Source organism: Melopsittacus undulatus, chromosome 6 (assembly GCF_012275295.1).
Source record: "Melopsittacus undulatus isolate bMelUnd1 chromosome 6, bMelUnd1.mat.Z, whole genome shotgun sequence".
NCBI lineage: Eukaryota > Metazoa > Chordata > Aves > Psittaciformes > Psittaculidae > Melopsittacus > Melopsittacus undulatus.
Window position 1 is genome coordinate 27,434,868 of NC_047532.1, and position 24,633 is coordinate 27,459,500.

The window sequence follows — 24,633 nt, forward strand, 5'->3', positions numbered from 1 at the left end:
ACAAACAGTGCTGAAACAAATGAAACTTAAGAACATGTCCTAGTCTAAACAATCCATGTATTTATTTTGGGAATATTTTCCTTTTGTTTCTTTTCCTTTTGTTTCTTTTCCTTTTTCCCATTTGAATATGAATTTTCTTGGGTGTTTGGGGTTTTTTTAATGCAAGTCCTATATGTGGTAGTAAAGTATTTTCAGGGAACTAACCTAACGTGTAAACAGTAGGCAAGGAGAGTGATCACAGAAGATGCAAAGCGTAACTTTTCTGCATCTCTGGTACTTGAAGCAGCAGCAGCAAAGCATGTAAGCCACATACTTGCTAGTGGTCCTAGTGTTACTTTCATGGCTATGAAAAGTGTTCAGTTATTTTCCCCTTTAATCAGTCTGTTCAAGCTTACATGGTGGTCATCATCTAACAACAGTCTTAAAGCATTTATAAAGATGTCAGCCAGCCAGAATGTGTCCTACTGTTTCAGATACTTAGTGGACAGAAAACAGAAAAATATGAAGTTGTAGAGAGGAAAGGCAGATCTTCAAAGAGAAGGTGGTATGATTTTTTAAATTAATTTTGAGTGTTGTTTTTTTTTTCTACAAGTTGGCCACCTCTGTATGGCTGGAAACCCTTTCAAACTAGAAAACAGACTTGATGATGTAACCAAAAATTCTTAAGCTGCTGCTTCAAAATCTCTTGTGTCCTGCTGACCTACAGCAGCTGTACTAGAATTGCTAGCTTTTCTGTAGAGACTTCCTTGCAGCTCCTCTCTAGAGTATCCTGATAGGTTTTCTTTTACTTTGGAAACTGAGTGGTCTATTAAAAATTTGCATCTGCTGAACAATCTACAAATAAAGACACCAGCCTGGGTAGCTGAGAAGTGGGCTTTGTGTACTGTTGTTGTAGACTGCAACAAATGAAGAAGCAGTGCTTTTTTGACTCCTGCAAGACTGTGTGTGATTCATTTCTTAGATTGGTAGCACAAATATTAGAATAAAAATCACAAAGTGCTAAGGTTAAGCATCTTTTACTAAAAATGATGAAATTGCTCAAGGATTGTTCAGCTGCATGCTACCATGATCTGCTGGTCTTAAAGGATAAAGTAAGAAAATATAAGTCTTTCACCAGCACCCAGATTAGCATCCAATCTAGTCTGCAGTCTTCTAAATCAGTACTGATGTAGCCTGCTGAGCTTTTGGAGCATGGGTGATTTGAGCTGCTGAAGGCACCACCCATTGAGCATACCTGTGTTGGTGTCAGTATGGTTTAGAGCCCTTACTCAAGCTGAACAATCTTGAACTGGTGTGTGGAAGAGCAGGTTTATTTTGGAGTTTGATGGATTTAGCAGTGATTTTGTACAAGTCTTCTATTGTTTGACCCTTAATGCTGAATTCCTTGATTAAAGAATCTGATTCATCTTATGGCAAGCAGGAGCTTAGGGGTACTGTGATGGTGGTATGTCAGAAGGTTTAAGAAATAATTTTGTAGTTCCCTTGAAAGAGCATTAGCAGTGTGGGCAGCACAGCACTGAGATCCAGACCATACTGAGACTTCGGCCCAGGACTGGCTGCTGTGTTACGGTAACAAGATTAGCTCCTTTGTCCACACACCTAATTCAAGAGGACATTTGGGGTATTTTCAAACACATCATGACAATGCTTCATCTTGCACTTGAGCTCATCAGCAGGTGATCATTAAGCATTTTAACCATGGCCCCCGATTTCCTTCAGCTGTAGGCTGGATAGTGTTGTCTAAACTTTCATTGCTTTAAGCATCTCTGAAATACGTTCTGAGAATAGAGATTCACAAATTATGGGCAATACAATAGCGTGTCTTACTGTTAGTTCATACAATCCTTTCCTACACTCAGTAAAGGATAGAAAAGGATTGTTTCTCTGCTTTTTGCAAGCCTCGATAGCCTTTCATATATCTTTAAGAGGTTAGTAGACTTAAATGTTGTGTATTTGCAACCTGAAAGTATGCAAATATACATACAGATATTAATTATGACAGTCAAAGGGCTACTAATGTCTTACACACTAATAAAGAGGAACTGATGAAATGTAAACAGCAAATTATTAGATGAGTGCACAAGGGATAGAACAGTACTATGTTAGCCAGCTGCTTCTGGATGCCAAGGAAATACAGAGCCCTCTGAGTGTTTTAGCAAAAGCTCTCTCTGAAAGACATATGTAGCTCTTAACTCTTCTAATATGGGAAACTTTGTTGTTTGTGATACTGAAAGAATACGTTTTAATGCTGAATTGAGTTTACATTTTTATTGAAGATGTCTCAAAGCTGGAAAACTGTTTTTGCAGCACACCTTTGGTCTTTTGCTGTAGTTTCTCCTTGAAGAAAGAGAGAGGGGAGAGAGAAATTGAGAGGAAAGAATGGTTGAGTAATTCTGATTTAGGTTAAGGTTCCAGACCTTTCAGAACCTCTTTTGATGGGTTGGTACATGAATAAAATTGAATATCCTTGATTTTCTTCAAACTACAACTGCAGGAGCTGGAAGTGATTCCTTCCACCTTCCTTTACTGATCACAGCCACATGTGCATCCTGGCAGAGTTGTGCCTCGCCTGGATGTGCTCACTTGCCTTGTCCTGCTGCTGCTGTTGCAGAGCCTGCACAGAATGCCAGATGCAGTCTTTGATAGCTTACTCTGCTCCACTGTTCATCTGCTGGGCTGGGAGCAAAATGCAGAAAGTTTTTGCCCTGAATGAACATTGCAGTTGAGACAGTTTGCATCAGGCCTGCCCAAGCTTTGTCAGTAAAATCGAACTCACTCCCAAATAACTGTATATAGTTTTCTAAGCAAAAGTAAATGCTCTGGGTGCCAGTACTTGCTTTTTTCCTTTCTTTTCCAACAGCTTTATGATAAATAAATTGCTTTTTTAAAGGAAGAAAAGCACAAAAATCCAAACTGGAGGGATAATCTCTGTGGATTGCTTTCCTCATCTTCCCAGGAGAGGAGAGATGCCAGGTTCCTTTTCCTAGCTGAGCACTCACAGAGGGTAGGTCTGGAGCAGCTTGGCAGGAAAAGGTAGTGCCTTGCTGTCAGCAGATGGTGCCCTCTCCGGGAATAAGAAACCGGAAATACTTTCCAGAGAGCGTTTGGCATGCTGGCAACCTTGTCTGGAATCACTTAAGATGAGGACAAGGTCCTTAGTTGGTGTCTTCTTGCAATGTCAACTTTTAGCCCATTGGAAACATCCCAGCTTGTATTCAGAAATGGTTCTATCCCCAGAAAACTCTGTTATGATATCACTGTTGGCTTTCATCTACAAATTACTGTACAACTTAAATGTCAGTATTCAAAAACTTGAAGTGCATGGGGTTTGTTCAGCCAGAAGTATAAATAAAATTTAGTTTGGGCTCCTGGCAAGACTTGTTTTCACATTTATCACACTGACATTCAAACCAAAGAAGTAAAAATACAGCTAAAATATCAGGTGCCATTAAACGCCTGGAGAAACCATGACAGGAGTGTTGCTTTTCTTTCCCTTCTATAATCAAATTTATCTACACTTTAGAACAAACATCTGCATGAAGTATTTAGTGGTTCTTTCTTTTTTCCGTGGATCAAGTTTTGCATCTTAAACAAGCTGATAGCTCAGCCAGCTTGGACAGGGTGTTTGTCGCTCTGTGAAAACCCTTAATGCTTGCCGTATCTGGGATGTCCAAATGTACACTGCAAAGCCTCGGTAGGTGCCCCAGGTGTGTAAGTGTGGCCAAACAGAAAAGCTTACAGCTTCCAACTTCTAACTGGGCATCTTGTTAAGTAGAGCTGTTTCTCAGCTACAGTCTTTCCTGACTTTTAATGCGGGACAGCAACTCCAGTTCCTGCAAATAGTAGGACTTGTTCGGGACAGATACACCAAAATGTTCTTTCTCTTCCAAATTCTCATCTTGTAGCCTAGCAGAATGAAAATATTGTCCATACTTTTGCTATCTGTCGTATAAAAACTTCTTCTAAGCAGCTGTTGATCTCTTAGGTGAAAATACTGTTCTTCTGAAGATTTTTTTCCCTCCATGGGAAAATGGGATCATCTACCTTTCTTTGTCGCTGTTTCTGAAGTCTCTTCTACCTGATGTTTTTAAATGCTCAATATTGACTTAATCTTTAGTGTAACTGTGTTAGGATCTGCTCTGTAGATGCTTTCTGTTCCAGCTTGTATTGCAACTGTTCTGCCTAGCACTTGTAAAACTCAGTATGCCTCAGGTGGGCAGGTGTTTCCAGATGCACCTCTGCAGGAGGGGTCCATCCTGCTTAAGGGTTCTCTTGGTCTAAAGTCATGGTTTTCCCCCTTGTCAATTTGAGATGTCAACGGAGTAATATATCTGATACCCTGTGTCATACCCTCATGTACTCACTTGGCAAGGAAAGGTCTTTGAGAATAAGAAGTCAGAAGATATAGACTGTTGTTACCTACATGTCCTCTCCTATCTGTTACCTGAAGATGGAGCCCTATTTACAGACAAACTCCACAAGTGACCTCTTGTGGGAGTAAGGAAGGGGAAGAAATGATACCACAGAACAACAATGTCATCTGTTCAGATGGGGGGAAACTGGCAAAACTCCCTAAGTAACTAGTAGGTGGAATTAGGCAGTATTTCAAGTTGTGGAGCTTTTCCTCATTCAGAATGAAAGTTCATTTGGTTTTGGGTCATTGACACAAACTAAAGGAGCAATGAAGGGTTTTTTTTGGTTATTTTTTTAAAGACATATTTGAGAAGGAAGCTTTTGGTCCTCCTCAGGGCCCTAAAAAATAATGGGAAAGGGAAGGCAAATGTAGCCTGTGTAGCTTAAGGCAGAAATTGCTGCTGGCCCTGCTTCAAAGGAGACATTCTGTAGAAAATGACAGTCTGGTAAAGGAAAGAGCATTGGAATAAATACAATAAATAAATAAATAAATAAATAAATATTACAAAATAAATTTTGTCCTCAAATTGGTGCCCATGTTCTCAGAAGTGGGAGCCATGGTTTTTGCCTGTAAGGGTGGCAAAATGTAATCTGTTCACCTCTTTCTTTGTCTTTTTGCTGCTGAATATATCTCAGGTTGAAACATAGAATCATAGAATAGTTAGGGTTGGAAAAGGCCTTAAGATCATTTAGTTCCAACCCCCTTGCTATGGGCAGGGGCACCTCACACTAAACCATGTCACCCAAGGCTCTGTTCAACCTGGCCTTGAACACTGCCAGGGATGGAGCATTCACAACATCCTTGGGCAGCCCATTCTAGTGCCTCATCACTCTTATCAGTAAAGAATTTCTTCCTTATATCCAATCTGAAAACATCTCATACTTAGCTGCTGCAAAAAGTGAAATTTAAATTGTGATTGCATGATTAAGGTGTTTTAAGCATGAGAAGAGTAAAAATAATGATTTCCTTTCTATTTAAAGCAAATATAATGAAGTGTGTGTGGGTTTGAGTGGCTGTAACAACTAAATTACGAAAACTGAGGATTAGCTGTGATTGCAGAGTGGTGCTTATCTTTATCCCTGATGGACTTGGTTTGGATTTCTCTCCTTTTATTCAGAGTTCAGGGTTAACTGGAATAGTAATGTATTGAATATAGCAGTTCACCTCAGACTAGTTGCTTCAGCAAGCTGGAACCCGAAATAACAAGAATTGCCTTTGCAGAACACAGCAAATGTTAAGGAAAAGTCATTATGGAAAAATTCAGATCTGTTATAATTCTGCTGGTTAAGTTTTTGTCAGCTTTAGCTAAATAATTACAGGGAAATTTTCTCTGGTTTGATGTGTCATTTTGAACAAGAAAGTAGAGAAGTAGGATAGGAAGAAATGCCAGACCCAGTAGGTTCATCAACACACTGGAGGCTGATACACTTCAGGCTGTGTAGAAATGGTTGGCAGGAGAGCTACAACTTTCAGATCTTTTGATGGATATTCTTGGTTTCGTCAGTAAGCTTCCATCCACTTTTAGCTGTCATGGCTCCCAATTAGGTAGAGCAGGGACATTTCACTGGTAAGTGACTTCCAGCAGGAACATACAGCATTTGTTTAAGCGTCAGCCTTAGTTTTGAGCTCTGGTTCTGGTCTTGAGATGCTGTCAGCTGTGCTGATGCTTTCATTGGAAGAGACAAAACATGATCTCATAAAATATAATAGATAGTAGCCATTGTTTCTGTAACATTGGACAGCCTGGTGTTGCCTGCTCTGTGAAGAAACCATCCAGCTTTCCATGTTGTTCAACAACAATGAGACATTTGTATGCTAATGTACATATACAGCAAGGAAACTATAAGTACCTTTCTGCCCACTGTCACTAAGTGAAAACAGAGCCTGTAGCATTTCTGCTGCCCTGATTCTGTGCTCCTGTCTGAAAACCTGAAGGAGAGGGGGCAGTCAAAGTGATGTCAGCCTGGATCTGGGATTGCCCTGGCCCCAGCAGTTCTGCAGAATGTGACAGTTATTCGAGGGGAAACCTGTGTTACTCCTAACAGGAGCACAACCATCTTGGCAAAAGCAAGGGGATTGCTAAGCAACTATGTCTGTGTGCCTTCTGCTTAGTTGTGTAGTATTTAATCTGACCTTCGTGGTAGTTCTTGCCTTTCTCTGTTATTACCATTTGTATTCATTGCCTGCTGCAAAGTGATGCCATGTAACAGATGAGGTCTTTCCCTGCAGAGTTTATGCTCTGCTACACAAGGGAGATGGGGCATGAATTAAAATGTACTCTGTAGGCAGTGATCAACATGCATGACAAAGATCTCATCAGCATGCTGGGGTCTTGTTGCTTATATTTCTCTGTGTTGCTGCTGGTGATACTCTGCTGTTGTCAGCTAAGAAGGTTAGGGCTTGATTTTGTAAAGGAACATATTTCAGGAAGCAACCATGTTTATGAAAGAGTAAAGCTAGTCTCTAGAGAGAATATATTGAAGATTTGCTTTTGTGCTTTTAAGATCTTTCATTTCAGTCACCCTTCTGAACTAAAGATGCAGTCAGTCTTGTAGAGCAGTCACCTGGTCATTTTTTCAGCTTGCATGGAAATGCTGCTACCTTGATTTGCATGGAGAGCAGCACAGACGTTCTTGTGCTGGCTGGCTGAGCATCCCCCAGGGGAAGATCATTCAGTGCAAGCACATACAGGGTATCTGGGACCATGGCCTGCTGCCACTATGTAGATGAGGTTGTGGGACCTGCCAATGTTTCTAAATCTAAGTAGAATTAAACATATATAAGTTTGTGTATAGTTTTGTTAGCTGTCTGGCCTAATATTCCAGGCTTGCAGCTGCACAGAATTTGGTAGCTATATTTTTCTTGCATATTGTATTCATATAAACTATGTCAGCTGAGCTTTGAGGCTCATGAAAGTTAAAGTTCAGAGGTACTGTTATTTGAATGTAAGTAATTTTCTTATGCCTGCAGGTCTAGTATACAAACAGATCACAGTTTCATCAAGTGAAGCTTATGGAGCAACATGAAAACAAGAGCATAAAAATCCTTAAAAAAAACTGGGAAAGACAACAGAATAGCTTTTCTGCTACTAATGGCTTGAATGACAGTAATATGTCACTTCGCATTTTTATATTAGCTATGGCATGAGGCTTATCCCTGTAATATAGCAGCAGCCAGAAACTTACCCACCTGAGTATTTAACACCTTACAGTAAAGTGTCTTATAGTCCCTTTATATATGTGATATGTTTTACTATGGTTATTATGTCTTCCAGTGTATTTGAAAAGGATCCCAATGGAGTTGATTCCACTGCGAGTTCCAACCACAGGACCAGAAATCTTCTGGAGTTCTCAGCTAGGCAGGAGTTCAGCACAGCTCAGAAAATACCTGGGGACATCATTCCCGAGAAGAGTAATAGGTAAGATGAAAACTTTTAACATATCTTTAGTGGTAGAGGACAACTGTGCTTTCAGACCTCATCACTCTACTATTTGGTAAGCTTTTTGGCAGTGTTATCACTCTTGTGAGACCTCATTTGGAGTATTGTGCACGAGCATGATCACTGGAGTACCTCCTGTATGAAGACGGGCTGAGAAAGTTGGGCTGTTCAGCCTGGAGAAGAGAAGGCTGCGTGGAGACCTCGTAGCAGCCTTCCAGTATCTGAAGGGGGCCGATAAGGATGCTGGGGAGAAACTCTTCATTAGGGACGGTAGTGATAGGACAAGGGGTGATGGCTTAAAACTTAAACAGGGAAAGTTTAGATTAGATATAAGGAGGAAGTTCTTTACTGTAAGGGTGGTGAGGCACTGGAATGGGTTGCCCAGGGAAGTTGTGAATGCTCCATCTCTGGCAGCGTTCAAGGCCAGGTTAGTCAAAGCCTTTGGTGACATAGTTTAGTGTGAGGTGTCCCTGCCCATAGCAGGGGGGTTGGAACTAGATGATCTTAAGGTCCTTTCCAACCTAACTATTCTATGATTCTATGATCTTATGCAGCAACTGGGTTTACAAACACAGTATTTTGAAAGCTGGTCTCTTTTACTGTTTTATTAACAAAGCTTACCGGGTTGCTTTTCAAATATGATTTTATCTCCAAGATTACTCAATACATACAACCTTAGAAACGTACACTTCTGGCTGTGTTGTATTGTGTTAGGAACAGTGTGGTGGAAGAGAGCATATAAACAAGTGTATATCATGGAGATTTTAATGACCTTCTTCAGTTCTTCATCTCTCTACTTTTTTCCCTGGTCTTTATTTTAACTTGCATAGTTATGGCATTTGTCATATTATCTATCTCTTCTTACTTTTCAAGCCAGAGTATTTATTTTCTTAGTTGTTCAGGAGAAGGCTGGGGAAATTCACAATTAAGAATATACTCTGAACTTAGCACTTTACTTCTTTAGAAATCTCTGAGTCCATCTTTATGATTACCCATTATTTAATTGCATAGTTGCTTTCAAGCTTCTAGGTCTCTAGCATTCAGTGTACCAGTGAACATATAATTGTCTCCAGATTGAAGTCTGGCTAATCCAGCTCATGTTTTCCCCTTACAAGATTTATCCTATCAGATTGTCCCTTTCCAGTAAAGTGTTTTGGCTGGTTGAACAAAGCCAGGCACAGATGTGCAGAAAGCTCTAATGTATTTTACCATGCAGAAAGAAGGCAATAAATCAAAAGCATTTTAAGGCTGTAGCCATGGGGAGGGCTTTGCGTCCTGCATGGCACTTTTCAAACCGTGACTTATGTGACATAGGAGTAGGGTGGTTCTCTTAGGAACATATTCTAGTGTGTGTACCTCCTCCTTTTCTTTTGCTCTTTCTCCCTTTTTTTGGCAAGCTGTGAGCTCTTTGCTACATATTCTCCTTTATCAGTTCTAGATGCAGTAAACAGGAGAAGCAGATACAAAGATGGAGAGAAAGCTGGGAAAGGGAGGGGAATGTGAGTAAGGTTTTCATAAGCTTTTATATTTGATTTTTCAGAAGGAAGTTGAGGTTTAGGAGCTACAAGTCTCTTGTCAAAACCAGGACTAAGGCTGTCATATTCATACCCTATCAAGAAAGGAACTTATAATAGGTATTTGGTGATAGGTAATTAACCCTTAAGGAGGTACAGATAACCAGGAAAAGGAATATTAGTATTTGTTGCTGAAAGTGCTGAGGATTTTTGTGTTGAAATACATGCTCTTTTTCACCTTTTATCAAAGCTAAGCTAGCTTCTGGAGACTGCTGGAGTGAGACCTCACTTGGAGTACTGTGTGCAGTTCTGGTGTCCTCAACATAAAAAGGACATGGAACTGTTAGAACAAGTCCAGAGGAGGGCCACGAGGATGATCATGGGACTGGAGCGCCTCCCATATGAAGACAGGCTGAGAAAGTTGGGGCTGTTCAGCCTGGAGAAGAGAAGGCTGTGTGGAGACCTCATAGCAGCCTTCCAGTATCTGAAGGGGGCCTACAGGGATGGTGGTGAGGGACTATTCATTAGGGACTGTAGTGATAGGACAACGGGTAACAGGTTGAAACTTAAACAGCAGAGGTTTAGATTGGATATAAGGAAGAAATTCTTTACTGTGAGGGTGGTGAGGCACTGGAAAGGGTTGCTCGGAGAGGTTGTGAATGCTCCATCCGTGGCAGTGTTCAAGACCAGGTTGGATGAAGCCTTGGGTGATATGGTTTAGTGTGAGGTGTCCCTGCCCATGGCAGAGGGGTTGGAACTAGATGATCTTGAGGTCCTTTCCAATCGTAACTATTCTATGATTCTATTCTATGTAAATCCTCTCCACTCAGTTGTAATCCAGTTTGTGGCTGTTACCTTGTCATATAGCTCATGGTCTTTACATCTGTATGGCTTTAGTGGCTAATAAATTTAGTATTTCTGTAGCAAATTGTGCACAGCCCTGAAATGAAAGAGAAAGTTGCTTCTGCAGAGATCTTATGGTTTTCATATTATGAGGAATATTTTTACAGGCTACTTTTTATGTCAATATCTGGCCTGTTTGGGAAGAGATCCAACATCTGCTAATGTTCATCTGTCTTCCCTGTGTTGAGTGCTATCAGACCCCTTTGGGGAACTGACTGAGTCCATTGTATGTTTGCTATGAATTGTTATTCACCTGTTTCAAAGGTCCCATTGAGCAGCTGTAACCTTTATGGGTTTGCTGATGGTAGTGCATACTCTCTGGATTTGGTCAAAGGTCCATGGAAAAAGTATTTTAAGGGATTTCTTTGTGTCTTCTCCCCCAGGTCTGGTCGTTCTGTATCTGATAACAAAGCACTGATGATAGTCTCAGAAGAACCACTGTTATATATTTCACCACCCCCACCCCCCTGTCAGCCCTTGATTAACCGGACAGAGTCACTGAGGTGAGCAAACAGCCTTTTTTGAGCATTTAAGCTTTTATAAGGAGTTTAGTTATAAATGGAGTGAGTGCTACTATGTAGACAACTGTGAATGATGTTATTGTCCATTCACAGTGTTTATCTAGTATGTGACCAGTGCCTCTGTAGGTGCCTGCACTGTCCAATGTCTACTACCATAGAGACAGGAGATCAGCTTGTATCTTTGTAATCTTTTTATGGTTTTGGTGATGATTTTCACTCAGTTTTCATTCTGGTCATTTGTAATAACCAGATAACAATTTTCTGATTTCCTGGAGTCTTTTCATGACTCAATAGAAATAGAATAAAAATCATTTTGTATGTAGAAATGTTCATAATATGAAAATCAAGTCCATCTAAAAGCCTATTCCATCTGAAATACATAAAAGATGGTCTTCTGCTCCTCAGCTTCTGATGCAAGCAAACTGAACATGACATGGCAGATGTGCTTTATTCACTGTTAGAAAACAGCTAGCTCTGCTTGTTCTGCTTTGTCCATTCCTTGTCTCAAATTCAGTTGCCATGTTGTTGCCTTCTTAGCTAATATTTTTGTCTTGAACGGATCAACTTCTGATATTAAATTTCAGTAGTCCTTCCAGTAATTTCAGAATTACTGTTCATTGGGCAAAAGAAAGTATTGTATCTGCTTTATGTTGAAACATCTGTAATCCCAATACTTCACAGATATTCCCTTATGAATTCCCTCATAAATTTAATCTTACAATTAAGTTTTCTTATTCTGGTATTAAAAATAAATTATTATAAGGTACAAGAGTAGTAATCTGCAGCACCTTGTAGTAGCTAGTTAAACTGTTTTCTAAAATTAAGCAATTCTGACACTGTTCTTCAAAATGTCTGTTAATGCTCTGGGTTTTTCTAGGCTGAATCATGAGCTTAGAGGATGGGTTCATAGACATGAAGTGGAACGAACAAGATCTAGAAGACTGTCAAATAACCAACAGCAGAAAGCGCGAGTTACACAGGTAGGCAGGTTTATACTTGTGACTCAGTACCATGACAAGATAATTTCAGACTGCATAACAAAATATTCTCTCTTACTTGTCCACACTTGTTATAGATAAAAGTAGAAATAGTGCCTGTAAATAGAGTATCCTACACTTCCCATTTTGAATTGCTATATTTGGTTGATTATTATGTTGTCAAAGTTCTTTAATTCTTGCTCTTGGATTCAGTCTACAAGTTTCTATATTTTTTTTAGCAGTCATCAAAATATGTTCGTTGTTGTCTAAAATGAAATTAATACCCTTTTCATGACTTCTCTGTAAGACTGTATAAGGATGAACACTTGGAAGGCATGCTAGGGCACATGAAAAACAACAAGGTGCTTGGTGACAGCCAGCATGGCTTTACTAGGGGAAAATCCTGCCTGACCAATTTGGTGGCCTTCTATGACGGGGCTACAAAAGTGAGGGACGGGGGTGGAGTAGTTGACGTCATCTACCTGGACTTGTGCAAAACGTTCGACACTGTCCCACATGACATCCTTGTCTCTAAATTGGAGTGTCATCAATTTGATAGGTGGACCACTTGGTGGATAAAGAACTGGCTGGATGGTTGCACTCAAAGAGTTGTGGTCAACAGTTCAATGTCCGGCTGGAGACCAGTAACAAGTGGTGTCCCTCAGGGATCGGTGTTGGGACCGGTCTTGTTTAATATCTTTGTTGCTGACATGGACAATGGAATTGAGTGTGCCCTCAGCAAGTTTGCCAATGACACCAAGCTGTGTGGTTCTGTTGATATGCTAGAGGGAAGGAATGGCGTTCAGAGTGACCTTGACACACTTGTGAGGTGGGCTGATGCCAACCTCATGAAGTTTAACCATGCCAAGTGCAAGGTCCTACACCTGGGTTGGAGCAATCCCAGGCACAGCTACAGGTTGGGCAAAAAGGAAATTCATGGTAGTCCTGCGGAGAAGGACTTGGAGGTGTTGGTCAATGAGAAAATGAACATGAGCCAGCAGTGTGCACTCGCAGCCCAGAAAAACAACTGTATCCTGGGCTGCATCAATAGGAGCGTGACCAGCAGGTTGAAGGAGGTGATCCTGCCTCTCTACTCTGCTCTCGTGAGACCTCACTTGGAGTATTGTGTGCAGTTCTGGTGTCCTCAACATAAAAAGGACATGGAACTGTTAGAACAAGTCCAGAGGAGGGCCACGAGGATGATCATGGGACTGGAGCGCCTCCCATATGAAGACAGGCTGAGAAAGTTGGGGCTGTTCAGCCTGGAGAAGAGAAGGCTGTGTGGAGACCTCATAGCAGCCTTCCAGTATCTGAAGGGGGCCTACAGGGATGGTGGTGAGGGACTATTCATTAGGGACTGTAGTGATAGGACAAGGGGTAACGGGTTGAAACTTAAACAGCAGAGGTTTAGACTGGATATAAGGAAGAAATTCTTTCCTGTTAGGATGGTGAGGTACTGGAATGGGTTTCCTGGGAAGTGTTCAAGACCAGGTTGGCTGAAGCCTTGGGTGATATGGTTTAGTGTGAGGTGTCCCTGCCCATGGCAGAGGGGTTGGAACTAGATGATCTTGAGGTCCTTTCCAATCGTAACTATTCTATGATTCTATGATAACAGTTGGTTAATAGAGAGAAATGCAACCTACAGCACATTGGTCTGGCTCACTGTTAAGGAGAGCAGCTGATTGGTTTTGTTGAAATATTTCTATTCTGTTTTTTCATTTTTTTGCTAGAGGGATACGTTTTTTGGTAAGACTACAGAATTATTAAATTTGTGCTCATACTTCCCATTTTTTAGGATTCTTTTAATCTACATGGTATATCAATAGTGAGGTTGAAATTAAGACCATGAATTTTCAAAGTGTTTCGTATGATTAAGTGGTAGAAACAGCTTTAAAAAGAATTGAACTTCACAGTGTGGGAAATACCATACTTTTCTAGAGAGAAAGTATTGAATATTAAACTTCACATTCTTCTCCCTGGTGGCCAAAGGAGAATGGTAGAACATTAAATAGGCCAAGTTTGTGTGCTTCTAGTGTTTCAAACACCAGGAAGTGTGTTATGTGCAGTATATTTTGGCTGTGGTAAAAGGTGATTTGACCTCAGAAGAATTCTGCAAATCTGACATCAGCGATAGCAAATTTTGCTGTTGAATGACACAGTATGTGCAGCTCTTGTGTGTGATGCCAGCTTTCCTTCCTTGTCTCTGAGTGTGTCACTTCAGATTGGCTGTAGTAAAGCACTTGGGGGTTTTTGTGGTTACAGCTTGACTGCTGGCCATTTCAGTTATTCATGTTTCACTAGTGGGAAAAATGTACATTTGTTGTGGAGGACACTGACTAACCTCTGCACCCCATTATATATTGACTGTTTGCTACAGATGTGCATCATATTGTATGTAGTGCCAAACCAAGAAAATGCTTTTTGTTTTCACTTTGTGTCACCTTTTTATTCCCTGCCTTCCTCCCTGGCCCTTTTCAGAGCTCCCTCAGCAAGAAGGCAGATTCTCAGCTAATGGCTATGCCTTACACAGACACCAGCCTCAGGTAAGACAGACCACCTGCTACTCTTTTCTACTTTAAGGACCTAATTTGTCACCAACAGATTGTAAAAAATAAATAAATAAAATTAATTTTCACCTTATCAGGATTCTTAAGCAAGGGGCTAGATTCCTTTATTGGGCCAATTTCTCTTCCTTAGCAATAAATGCTTCTAATGATTTAAACTACACTTGAAGGGACCCTTGTATCGCAGCTCTGTTCTTCTAGGGTCTTTCTATCAATGAGCGTTAAGAAATTCTTTACTCTGCAGAGTCCCTTCCTAAACAGATTTGAATCTTTGGGAGAGTAAGGGGGGAAAGGAGAATTGTCTTGGGATGTCATTAGTTTATATGAAAGTTTCAAAGTCAGGTAAAAGGGAGGTTTCTTTCACTGTCTTCAAGAGTAGAGCCATTATAGCTAGCACCAAATTATGATGAAGTTAAAGAGTCATTTCATTTTATTTGCATGGTTTGTCTCCATCTCCTTGATTTTCTCTGCTGATAATAAGAACACACTAATTCACAGTTTTCTGAAGCTCTCTGCCTGTCCCCCCACCATACCTATACTGCTGTTCTTCCCTGGCAACAGGAACAACTGGAGAGAAAAACTTAAGGAAATGAAATTTCCTGAATTTCCTGTGACACTGTTTAAAAGGTTCTCTGCTTTGAGGTACCAAAGAGGAGTATAAGAGCAGATTGGAGTATGAAGGGGACTTTCTGTTGAGAACACCTGATATAATTACTGTTGAAAGTAATGCAGCTATGGCTTTTTATTTGTATTGCTGCTTTGAAAACAGGAACACCCTTGCAGAAGGGAGTGAGTTGCAGACAAATGTTATGGAATCCAGCCTGCCAAATTTTGATATCTTGATTTACAAAAAAAAAAAAAGATAAAGCTTTTTAGTTCTACAGACTGATGAAGGATGTCTGTTTTAATTGAAGACTGGATGAACAGACTTCATGGCATAAGGTAGTTTATTATACACGCTTGCATTACTCTTATTAGAAACAGTCTGCAGTATCATGCAGCTCTGCATACTCAGAAGGAAGTTGTGTTTTTTTCAGATGATTGATGTTTAAATGAAAAAGACCAGCGAGTCATGGCAGCTGCATGCTGTGACTGTCCTGGAACTGCTAAGAGCATAGAACAGACTTCAAGTTCCTCTCAGAGCCATCATGTATTAGATGCTCCTTAAATTCATAGAATCAGAGAGTAGTTCATGTTTTAAAGGACCTCTGAGATCTCTGGTCCAACTTCCTACCCAAAGTAGGTTTAACTTCTGGTTTACTGTGAGGTCCTTGGTTCCAGAAGAATGTTGATGAATTGAAGTATTGCAGTGTAATCAAAGCAAAGAAGGAAGATAAAAATTAAAGGGATTTCAAAGAAAATCATTAAAACCCCTCAGCTCTTTATAGTTTCTTTAGCTTTCTTCAGAGATGATTTTGATGAGACTTTCTGCAAATGTGTTTTTGTGGCTTCACATATCAAAATGGGACTCTCCATTTCCCTGTTTCTGAATTTACCACTATTAAAATGGTGTTTCATGGTGCATAAAGTACTGTGTTGACAACCACATTCCTTCTTAAAACAGCTATGTCTGTGATGCATAACAGAGTGCCCTTCAAATGTAAACCAAAATAAGGCTTGTTTATTTCCCAACAAATGGCGGGACACAGCATCATTGTTTTGGTTATACAGTTTAACATGATGCTTTGCACATATTTTTAGATCTTAAGTTGCTTCCTTCCTTTCACGGAGCAGTCTATTGTGGTTACCCTGAGATACTCCATGGTAGGTGTGGTGTAATGCCTGTGATCTACTAGTATCACTTGGAATCTGGGACTAGTGTTAGATTTGTTCCATAGGCCAGGAGAGCTTTGTAAAGGCCCAGTGGTTTCCAAGTGTTTTGGAACATTTTTCTAGATGAAAAGACTGGTTTTTAGGTCTAGCTGTATGTGGGTGAGCAAATGGATCTGCAGGACCTGTTTCAGTTTTCAGGATGTGTTTTACTGGGCAATGCGTGGGTGCAGTGCCTTTTATCACAGTTAAATTTCAGTGCTGAATCTCAGGGGCAGTTTGGTGGGCCTTCATGTTTTTAGAAGAGAGTCATCAAGCTCAAATTAGCTTCAGTCTTTGTTTCCTGTGTGTGAAGGATATGATCTGATTCCTCACTTGCATAGGTCTGCTAAAGAGGGTACATAGGTTAGAGCTGCCTGCTCTTGATTGCCCAGGACTTACACCCCCAGTCCTGTTCAAGGGTGACTGGCTTGGCAGCTGCAGTGTTTTGGTTACAACAGGACTGTATTAGCAGTGGAAGAGGAGATAATGACAGCCTGCTATTGCTGCTGCTAAAGAAAATCACTTGATGATAGATTTGTGCCTTGTTTTGGGTGCATAGTTATATATATTTTAGAAACATACAAAAATAATCTAAATTAGCCACCATGGTTTAAAATCTGGGTCAGCAGAAGACAGCTTGGGAGGGATAGCCTGATCAGTGTTTTTGCCACAAATACTGCAAACAACCAGTATGTTATTAAAGTGGGAAGAAATTAAAATGACTGGTTAAAGTTCCAGCTAATAGTTTGTGTAAGTACAACTTTCCAATCTGATTAAATTCTGGGGTTGTTTAGTCTGGAGAAGAGAAAGCTCAGGGGGAACCTTAGCATTCTCTACAACTACCTGAAAGGAGGATAGAGTGAGGTGGGGGTCAGTCTCTTCTCCCAAGTAACAAGCGATAGGACAAGAGGTAATGGCCTCAAGCTGCCCCAGGGGAGATTTAGATTGGATATTAGGAAAGATTCTTCACAAAGAGGAACAGGCTGCCCAGGGAGTCAGTGCCCCTGGAAGTGTTCAAAACCATGTAGATGAGGCCTTTAGTGGTATAGTGGACTTTGAAGTCCTGTGGTAATGGTTGGACTTGATGATCTTAAAGGTCTTTTCCAACCTAGTCAGTTCCATGATTCAATGAAATATGTTATTTTTTAATAGGATTGGGGAAATATACATAATAGCAATATATGCTAGGGATTTCTTGCTTTTTCAAGATAAACAGTAGATAAGTACCATGATTGTATGATTTGCCAGTGTTTTGCTTAGAATAGTTTATAATATAATAGTAAGATGAGAACTGTGAAAAAGATAATCCAGAATTATGTAAATATCTTATTTTTCTCCACTGTCTAAATTGAAAATCAAGAGCAAATCTTGTCACTTGGCAGTAAATGAAAAGTTCTGTTTATGCATAACTTTGCACTTCCTTCATTTTGAGTGGTTTGGATTTTCAACAGTAAAAAAATAATATCAGAATGACATTTCGTTCTAAAATTTGCTGAAATTGTTTCAGAAACATGAAGAAAAACTGGGAAAAGTTTCCCACAGCAAGACCTTTAATTCACCTTTAACTTTAAAAAAATACCCATCAGTTTAACTTTCTTTACCTGTGTTTGATGTTTGTCATGCTTCTCAATGGATGAAGAGCCATTGATCTTTTGAAAAGCAGGTCATTGTCTTACTGAAGTTAACTTTCTTGCCTAAAGTAATTACCATCTCTCCTCCTTCATTTCAGCAGGAACTCAGGGAATGAGCTGCAAGTGTATTATGCCTCTCCAAGGAGCTATCAAGATTTTTTCGAAGCTATTCGTAGAAGGGAGGATACATTCTACGTGGTGTCATTTCGCAGAGTAAGTGTAGTAGTTGGCCTTTTATATGTATCCATAAGACTGTTTCTCACACTGAGTGTATTTTCCTCTAACAAATGATGACCTAGTCAAGGTTGAATCTAAATTTGGTTCTTCATAAGTGATGCTTCTGTATATCTTTTACAGTAGTATGGCCAGATCATGGTCTTTGCAAAATATGCCTGTCACAGTTAGGGATGGAAATAGAGCTTTGCAGAAAACATTGTAGTGCCAAGGCAAGACAGCACAAAATTGCATGAACTCTGTGGTTAAACACTTACACATGTTAGCAGTTCAAAAATTGGAATAGTTATCTAGATATTTATTCCTAGGTGTATAAATCTTTTGTGCTTCTGGGTATAGGAGTAAATGTACCTTGTGCACATATTATTTCTGCTAGCTTAACAGAATATTATTTCTATCTATCTTCCCCTAAAACTACATTTGCAGTTTTGAGTGTCACATGTTGCACCTGTACAGGATGGCATGCAGTGGCACCATTTTTCTGCTGTTTTGTGACTTACAAGTCAAGACAGATAAGCAATTCTGCTGTCTATGCTGGGATACAGCATAGGTTTGTGCTGCACACACAGGCACATCCTCACATTGCAGTTCAGTTAGTGACCATAAAAGCTGGTTTAAAATTGAATTCCAGGTATTTGATGGTACTTTATGTACTGCAAGCCTGAGTGATGTTGAAGCCAGGACAGCTGCAGTAGTGAGAAGCTTCTTGGAATCTGGTGATGGAGATGATCAAGGCAAGCAGTGGTTGAAATGCCAGCTGGTGGTTGTAACGGTTTATTCTCTCCCTTTTCCAGAGGTCTTCATGAGTCCTTAGACATGTCTATGAGGCATCTTTGTCCTGGCCTGAAACTGGAGTCTTGACTTGATAAGTCTCCTGCCTTGCTATTTTGCATTTGTAATATTAGATTGGAATTGTTATATGTGTGCTCATGACCAGCCATGGTTTTCATAGGACCCTGTAATTCAATTTGTTTCCTCATCACAGGAGTGTCCTGAGAGGGGTCCCATGGTGGTGGAGGGCCAGTAGTTGCCATTGCAACAGCTTGTACAGCTGCAACTAAATCTGTGTAAGAGCACACAGATACTCAAAACTAGTTCTAGTGGTTTCTGTGTTGCCATAGTTTTAGCAATCTGTAGATGCCATATGTATATAGGTAGCACAACCCAGTTCAAGTTGGTCTTAATTTGTGAGATACACCTCTTTAGAAAAGGTTCAGGCAAAATAAAATTGTGGTGTTCTTGTTAGGATTAGAGTTTTATGCAGAGCAGAAATATGAGGTTAGTTTCTAGTCTTGGGATTACTGGGTTGTGTCACAAGGTTGGAATTTTGTTATTAAATGCTTGGCATGTTCTGCTGTTCTTTCAGCTAGCAACACAAATATAGCCAGCACCAGGCTCCACGTATCCTGAGGATGAGTAGAAGGGAGTGGAGAATTGATATAAAAGTTTTTTCTGGAAACTCTAAACAAAAAGCAAAGTAGTGTTTGTCTAGTTCTTCAACTGCAGCTGTTGCTCTACTCCACGTGAATGCATGCATTGGATACATAGGTTCTGTTTATACTGTCAGATTAATGACCTGAAAGTTGCCAGTTCTCATTTTCACTTGCAGAGCTGTCCCTCAAAACAGAGTGTCCTGTGCCACAGAATCTCTACTGCTTGGATCTGCTCTCTTGCAAGGACAGGTGTGGGGACTTTTAAAATCATATAGAAAATTTATTTTGTAGCAAAGCTGCTGCCATGTCTGTTTATGAATGAAATATCTTCAAATCGAAGGCAGTTTTATGCATTACCTCATTTATTATTTCAGCAGGGTGAAACTAATCTAACGACAAGCTCTGCCCTGAGGCATTTTTAAATTCCTTGCTTGGGTTCTTTTGTGAGTGCAGAAGAAGGGACTCCTGTGCAGCCCAAGGGATTGCATTCTTGCCATCAGCAGGGCCCCAGCCTGGGAAGCGCCTGTTCATGTTCCCCTTAGGACTGCTAACTTCATATTCTTCACACCACAGTTCCTTTTTCACTGATGATTAGGAGCTGAGAGAGGGGCTGATTTCTTCCTCAGTGTTTCAGAATAGAAACTTGCTCACCTGTTGCTTGCTCAGTTGTCCAAGCTGGAAGGCAAGGCCTGGAGATGTTCTTCTTGTTTTGTTCTCCTTTCTGGCTGTTTGCCCTACAGACACTCCCAAGCACTTAATAAGATGTTAAAATCCATATACAAAAAACCAGGAATCATCCAGCTGAGACTTCCAGGGAATGGATGGAGCATGATGATGGTCCTGCTCCAAGTGGGAGGTGGGACTGAGGATCCCCAGAGATCACTTCCACCTGATGTCTCTGGGATCCTCATTCCGCATGCTTTCTGCTCTGTGCAGTGTCACATAACCAAGCATCTCTCCTGTGTACATGTGATGAAATGTGACACAATTTTTGTGTGTTTTCTGCATGTTTTCACTTGCACCACAGAAGCTGTGCCCTGAGTTCCTTGGACTTCCTAGAAAACAGCATTTTCTAGGACTGCCCATGCTTCTCATCTAATAGAACTCAGCCAGGGCTTCAGAAGGTGCAAGGTAAGGGAGCAAATCTCCCATGCACTTTCTCATCCTCTCTCTGATGATGCTTGGTACCTGTATCTACCTATAAGACTGAATTTTTCATTATCTCATCAATTTTACTCTCTCTTGTTGCCTTAGAAGGCTTCCATGTCTGCGTATGTACAGTTGGAGTTTGCTTTTATTTTCTTTTATAAGGAGAAAAGAGGAAAATAAAGTAGTATTTGGATCAGCTGAGTCTGTATGAGAAGCAGAGCTTTCACTCCAGGACGTTAGAGAAATTAATTTTCTGCTATTGCCAGTGGAATCTGTAATGCCATTTTTAAACAAGAAACACGTAGCTGACAGTGTGTAAAAAAAAAAAAAAGAATTCTTGAACTAAAGCAATGATGCTATCTCCCAGCTCTGCCAGACTGCAGCAGCCAGCATCTCTTGTAGGCAGGGCTCACCACCATTTATTTCTTGAGATGTTTAACTTTTAGGAAGTTAACTTTTCTTGCTGCATTACATTTAGGAAGCCATTTTTTCAGTGGTCTTATAGCATTGCAGAAACCAGCACCTAACACTGTAAAAAATATGCACTCCCCATTGTATATGTTCACAACTGAGCCCTCTGCTGTCCCCAAGTGCTCCAGCATTCAGAAGCTATGCCTTTCCAGTGGGTCTATAAATTGTACTGGTTTGGATTGGCTTTGGGAGCACATTCAGAGCTGAGAGGTCTGTGCAGTGGGCACCAGGAACCAAGATACAGTGCTTCTGTGAAAAGCGTACAGCAGTTTAAGCTCTGCTGAAACACACTGGAGTCTACAGTGAGTGCTGAAACTTCCTTCCATTACTCCCAGGTGTGAGAGGCAGAACTGAGTCTGTTACACTGCCATCATCTTTGATTGCTCCCCTTTAAGGTCTGTGATACCAAGTCTGCTTGATATGTTCCAAAACTCCAGTGGAGCATGGCTGCAAAATTCCAGTTAGTTGATACAGTGTGCTCTGTCAGTAGGGAGATAGACACCTGGCTGCCCCTGCAGTTCTCCTGCAAGCCTGGCACCCAAACAGTTCTCTCTCAGAGCTCACATCTGTTTTGCCATGGAGTATTCAGACCTGGAGATTATTTCTAGAATTACTTGAATAGAAGGTAATAAAGTAAATCATTGGAAAAAACAAATCCTTTCCAACTTATTTTGGCCTGAAGTATGCTGCTCCAGATCATCCCACTCGTGTGGTTAGGATTAGAGTCCCCACAACTTGCAGTGATTAAACAGTAGATTTCCCCATCCTGGAAGATTCTGTTAGTGACCCTGTAATGACATTTCTGCAGGTTTATTAAGGACAGTGACGTTTTCAGACTAAGAATGTAATTACTGTTCTTAAAGAAAGTGTGGTTTAAAGTTTGATTCTCTTGGGAAATTTAGAAGGCTACCAGCATTTCCTCTAGCTACTTTCTTCATTGATTTCAAAGTGCAACACCTCCTGATATCCAAGTTTGCCAATTGCAGTTAATGCAGCACGTATACAGTATCTTACAGTATATTGCAGTAAAAAAAATATATTAAAAGGTGATTCTGGTTAGAGCAGGAGTGATGCTGGCCCGATGAAAATCAATGGCAAGCCTTTACCAACTTAATTAGGACCAGAATTCCACTTTGTAAATATCTGCTTCAGTGCCATAAACCATAGAGCTTCAGGGAAACATATTATTATAGATGAGAATTTCTGGTCCTACAAGCCAGCATCTGCAGTGAGCATTTAAGGATTTCTCAAGTTCCACAAACAATTTTTCACTGAAGTGATTAAGCCAAATTTAAATCAGAACTTTTGTTCTTTCTTTGTGTGAATGCTCAGTGTGCTAGGAATAAAAATACCTACGTTGTGTTTGCTTTTGTTGGCAATAAGCCTTTGCTGTATTAATTGTATTTGGGATGATATATTACTTTCAGGCAGCAAAAAAATTATAATGCCTACCTTTGACGTGCTTGTGTTGCAGTAGTTTGCTGTACTGTGCATACAGTAATGACAATAGCCTGAATTGATTCAGAGAGTAAGGGTGAGACACGTTCGCATTCACTGCACTCTTGATGCCATCTACATCCTGTAGGCAAAGCTGCTTTATAAGAAGTTAGCTTCAGATGATGTTTCATAGCCAGAAATTCAGTCCTAACATGTACTTTTCTCCTATTCTGTTGCACTTGACAATGGGTGGTTTTCACTGAACATGAAGTTTTCTGCTGTTGATTTTGTTTGTGGATTTCTGTGGACTGGGATGTATAATTTTGTCTTTCATTCAGATAAAATGCACTGACTAGACTCACACAGTCCTACTGCTCTGAAGGGCATGTTAGCTATCTAATACGTTTGAGTCCTGTGGGTTTGCAACTGCTGCAAGTTAACATGCATTTTTTTTAAAGATTTTACAAGCTCCCCTTTCTCCTGGGGAGCCTAACCTTAGCTATTCAGAGGAAAAAATTACTTTATCCCAAGATTGTAAGAGCTTGTCCTATATTGTATACAGATGCCGAGAATAATATTTGTGGAAAGAACTGAGGCTCAGGGCATAGTATCTATGATAAGATTGTCTCTCCTTTTCAGAGCAGAGGTCACCCTTTAGCCTCTCTTCTCTGTGAGGCCAACCCTTGCCTCCCTGGGAATATTTGAGAAACGGTGTGTGTAATTGTGCTTCAGCATGCCTTGAAGCTCTGCAAACCAGCCTCTGTCAAGTTATGGATGTATTTGACTTTCAAATTTGAAAATCCGTTATGAAAACCTCCTGTTTCCATCAAAATGTCACTAGTAAAAATGAAGTCTGGCCTGCTGCGTTCTTTGTTACAAATTCCTTCTTTTCTGGCTAAACTGTGGATTTTTTCCGTGTCAGAGAGAACTTTCTCCTCCCAAATCCTTGCTGTTCCTATGAAAACAGTGAAGCAAGCTTGCTTTCTGATCTTTGTTGAACTGTTGTCCTTCCTCGTGTGGAATATTCCTGGTAGGTTAGGAGAAGGAAAAGATGACTATTGAAGGGAAGTGGTGTGGAGAAGGTATCTCTATGGCCTTCTGGATACTCAGCTGGGGAAGATGTTGCTTTTGGTAGCATCTTAAGAGCTTAGCCTAAAAACCTCCAGAGAGAAATATAATAATCTAAAATTAAGTCTGAAAATTTATGTTGATCTGTGGAGCACAAATGGCTTTACCACAGTCCTGGGATTATCAAAATACATGTGTACGAGAACAACACAACACTAAGTTTAACTGATAGGAAGCTCCAAAGAAGTTTTTGTAGGTTTTCGGCTAAAGGATCTTGGTTCTTCAAAATAATTTCTATCAATGTCTTCAAGTATTTTCCAGCAAAACCTCCGATTGCTTCATTATTTCTCTCTGTTGTTACTCTGCAATGCCTAAAGGTTGTGTTCCCATGTAAGAACATACTTCCAAGAGTGAAGTAACAAAGGGCTATGCATGTGCTCTAGCAAGCAGTCTGAGTGAAGAAGAAAGAGAAGGAGCCAGGCAATGAGATGCCTTGGATGTGCAGCGAGTGGAACCAAAGAGGAGCAGCCAGCAAGTACCAGTTGCAGTGTAGTGTCTCCACGGGCAGCAGCTGGTTGGCTCAGCCTGATGCAAACAGTGATTAGGACGGACCTGAACAAGAATGCAAAACGCATTTCTGAGAAGGGAGGTAATGCCTGTCACATCAAGTGAGGTTTTGTTTCCTTTGGAAGTGTCTTGTCTGTTCCTAGCTCTCCAAGAGATTTTGGAAGCAAAGTCTTAGTCATTCTGATTTTTATCTCTTTGGATCCCTTTAAACCCCACTGTCCTCCAAATAAAATCAAGAATGAGTATGGTGTTGAGGACACATGTATAAGCAGACAGAAAAATTCTTTGAATATGTCTGGCATGGAGCAAAAGATACTCTTGGGATTTGTGTGTATAGTCTTGATTTGTTTGTCTTCTATATGGTTGCTGGAACTTCATGAATCATATTAATGCTGTCACTAAACTACTTTCAGCCTTATATGTCCCAGGCCTAACTAATACTTTGTTATTTTTAAACTAGTATTTGGAAGGACAACATACACTGTAGATAATTATAGTG

General features: G+C 40.4%; 1 protein-coding gene across 3 annotated transcripts in view; it reads left to right on the plus strand.

The window, feature by feature from the left end:
* The window catches only part of ATF6 (activating transcription factor 6), a 79,799-nt gene that overhangs the window by 18,434 nt on the left and 36,732 nt on the right, over positions 1-24,633 (plus strand). For 2 of the 3 annotated variants that reach the window (XM_034063879.1, XM_034063881.1), the window contains exons 10-14: positions 7,689-7,832; positions 10,654-10,773; positions 11,669-11,771; positions 14,247-14,311; positions 17,874-17,988. In XM_034063879.1, coding sequence (XP_033919770.1) covers positions 7,689-7,832; positions 10,654-10,773; positions 11,669-11,771; positions 14,247-14,311; positions 17,874-17,988 — 547 coding nt within the window. The remainder of the gene's footprint in view (positions 1-7,688; positions 7,833-10,653; positions 10,774-11,668; positions 11,772-14,246; positions 14,312-17,873; positions 17,989-24,633) is intronic. The other variant, XM_034063880.1, reaches the window with a different exon arrangement.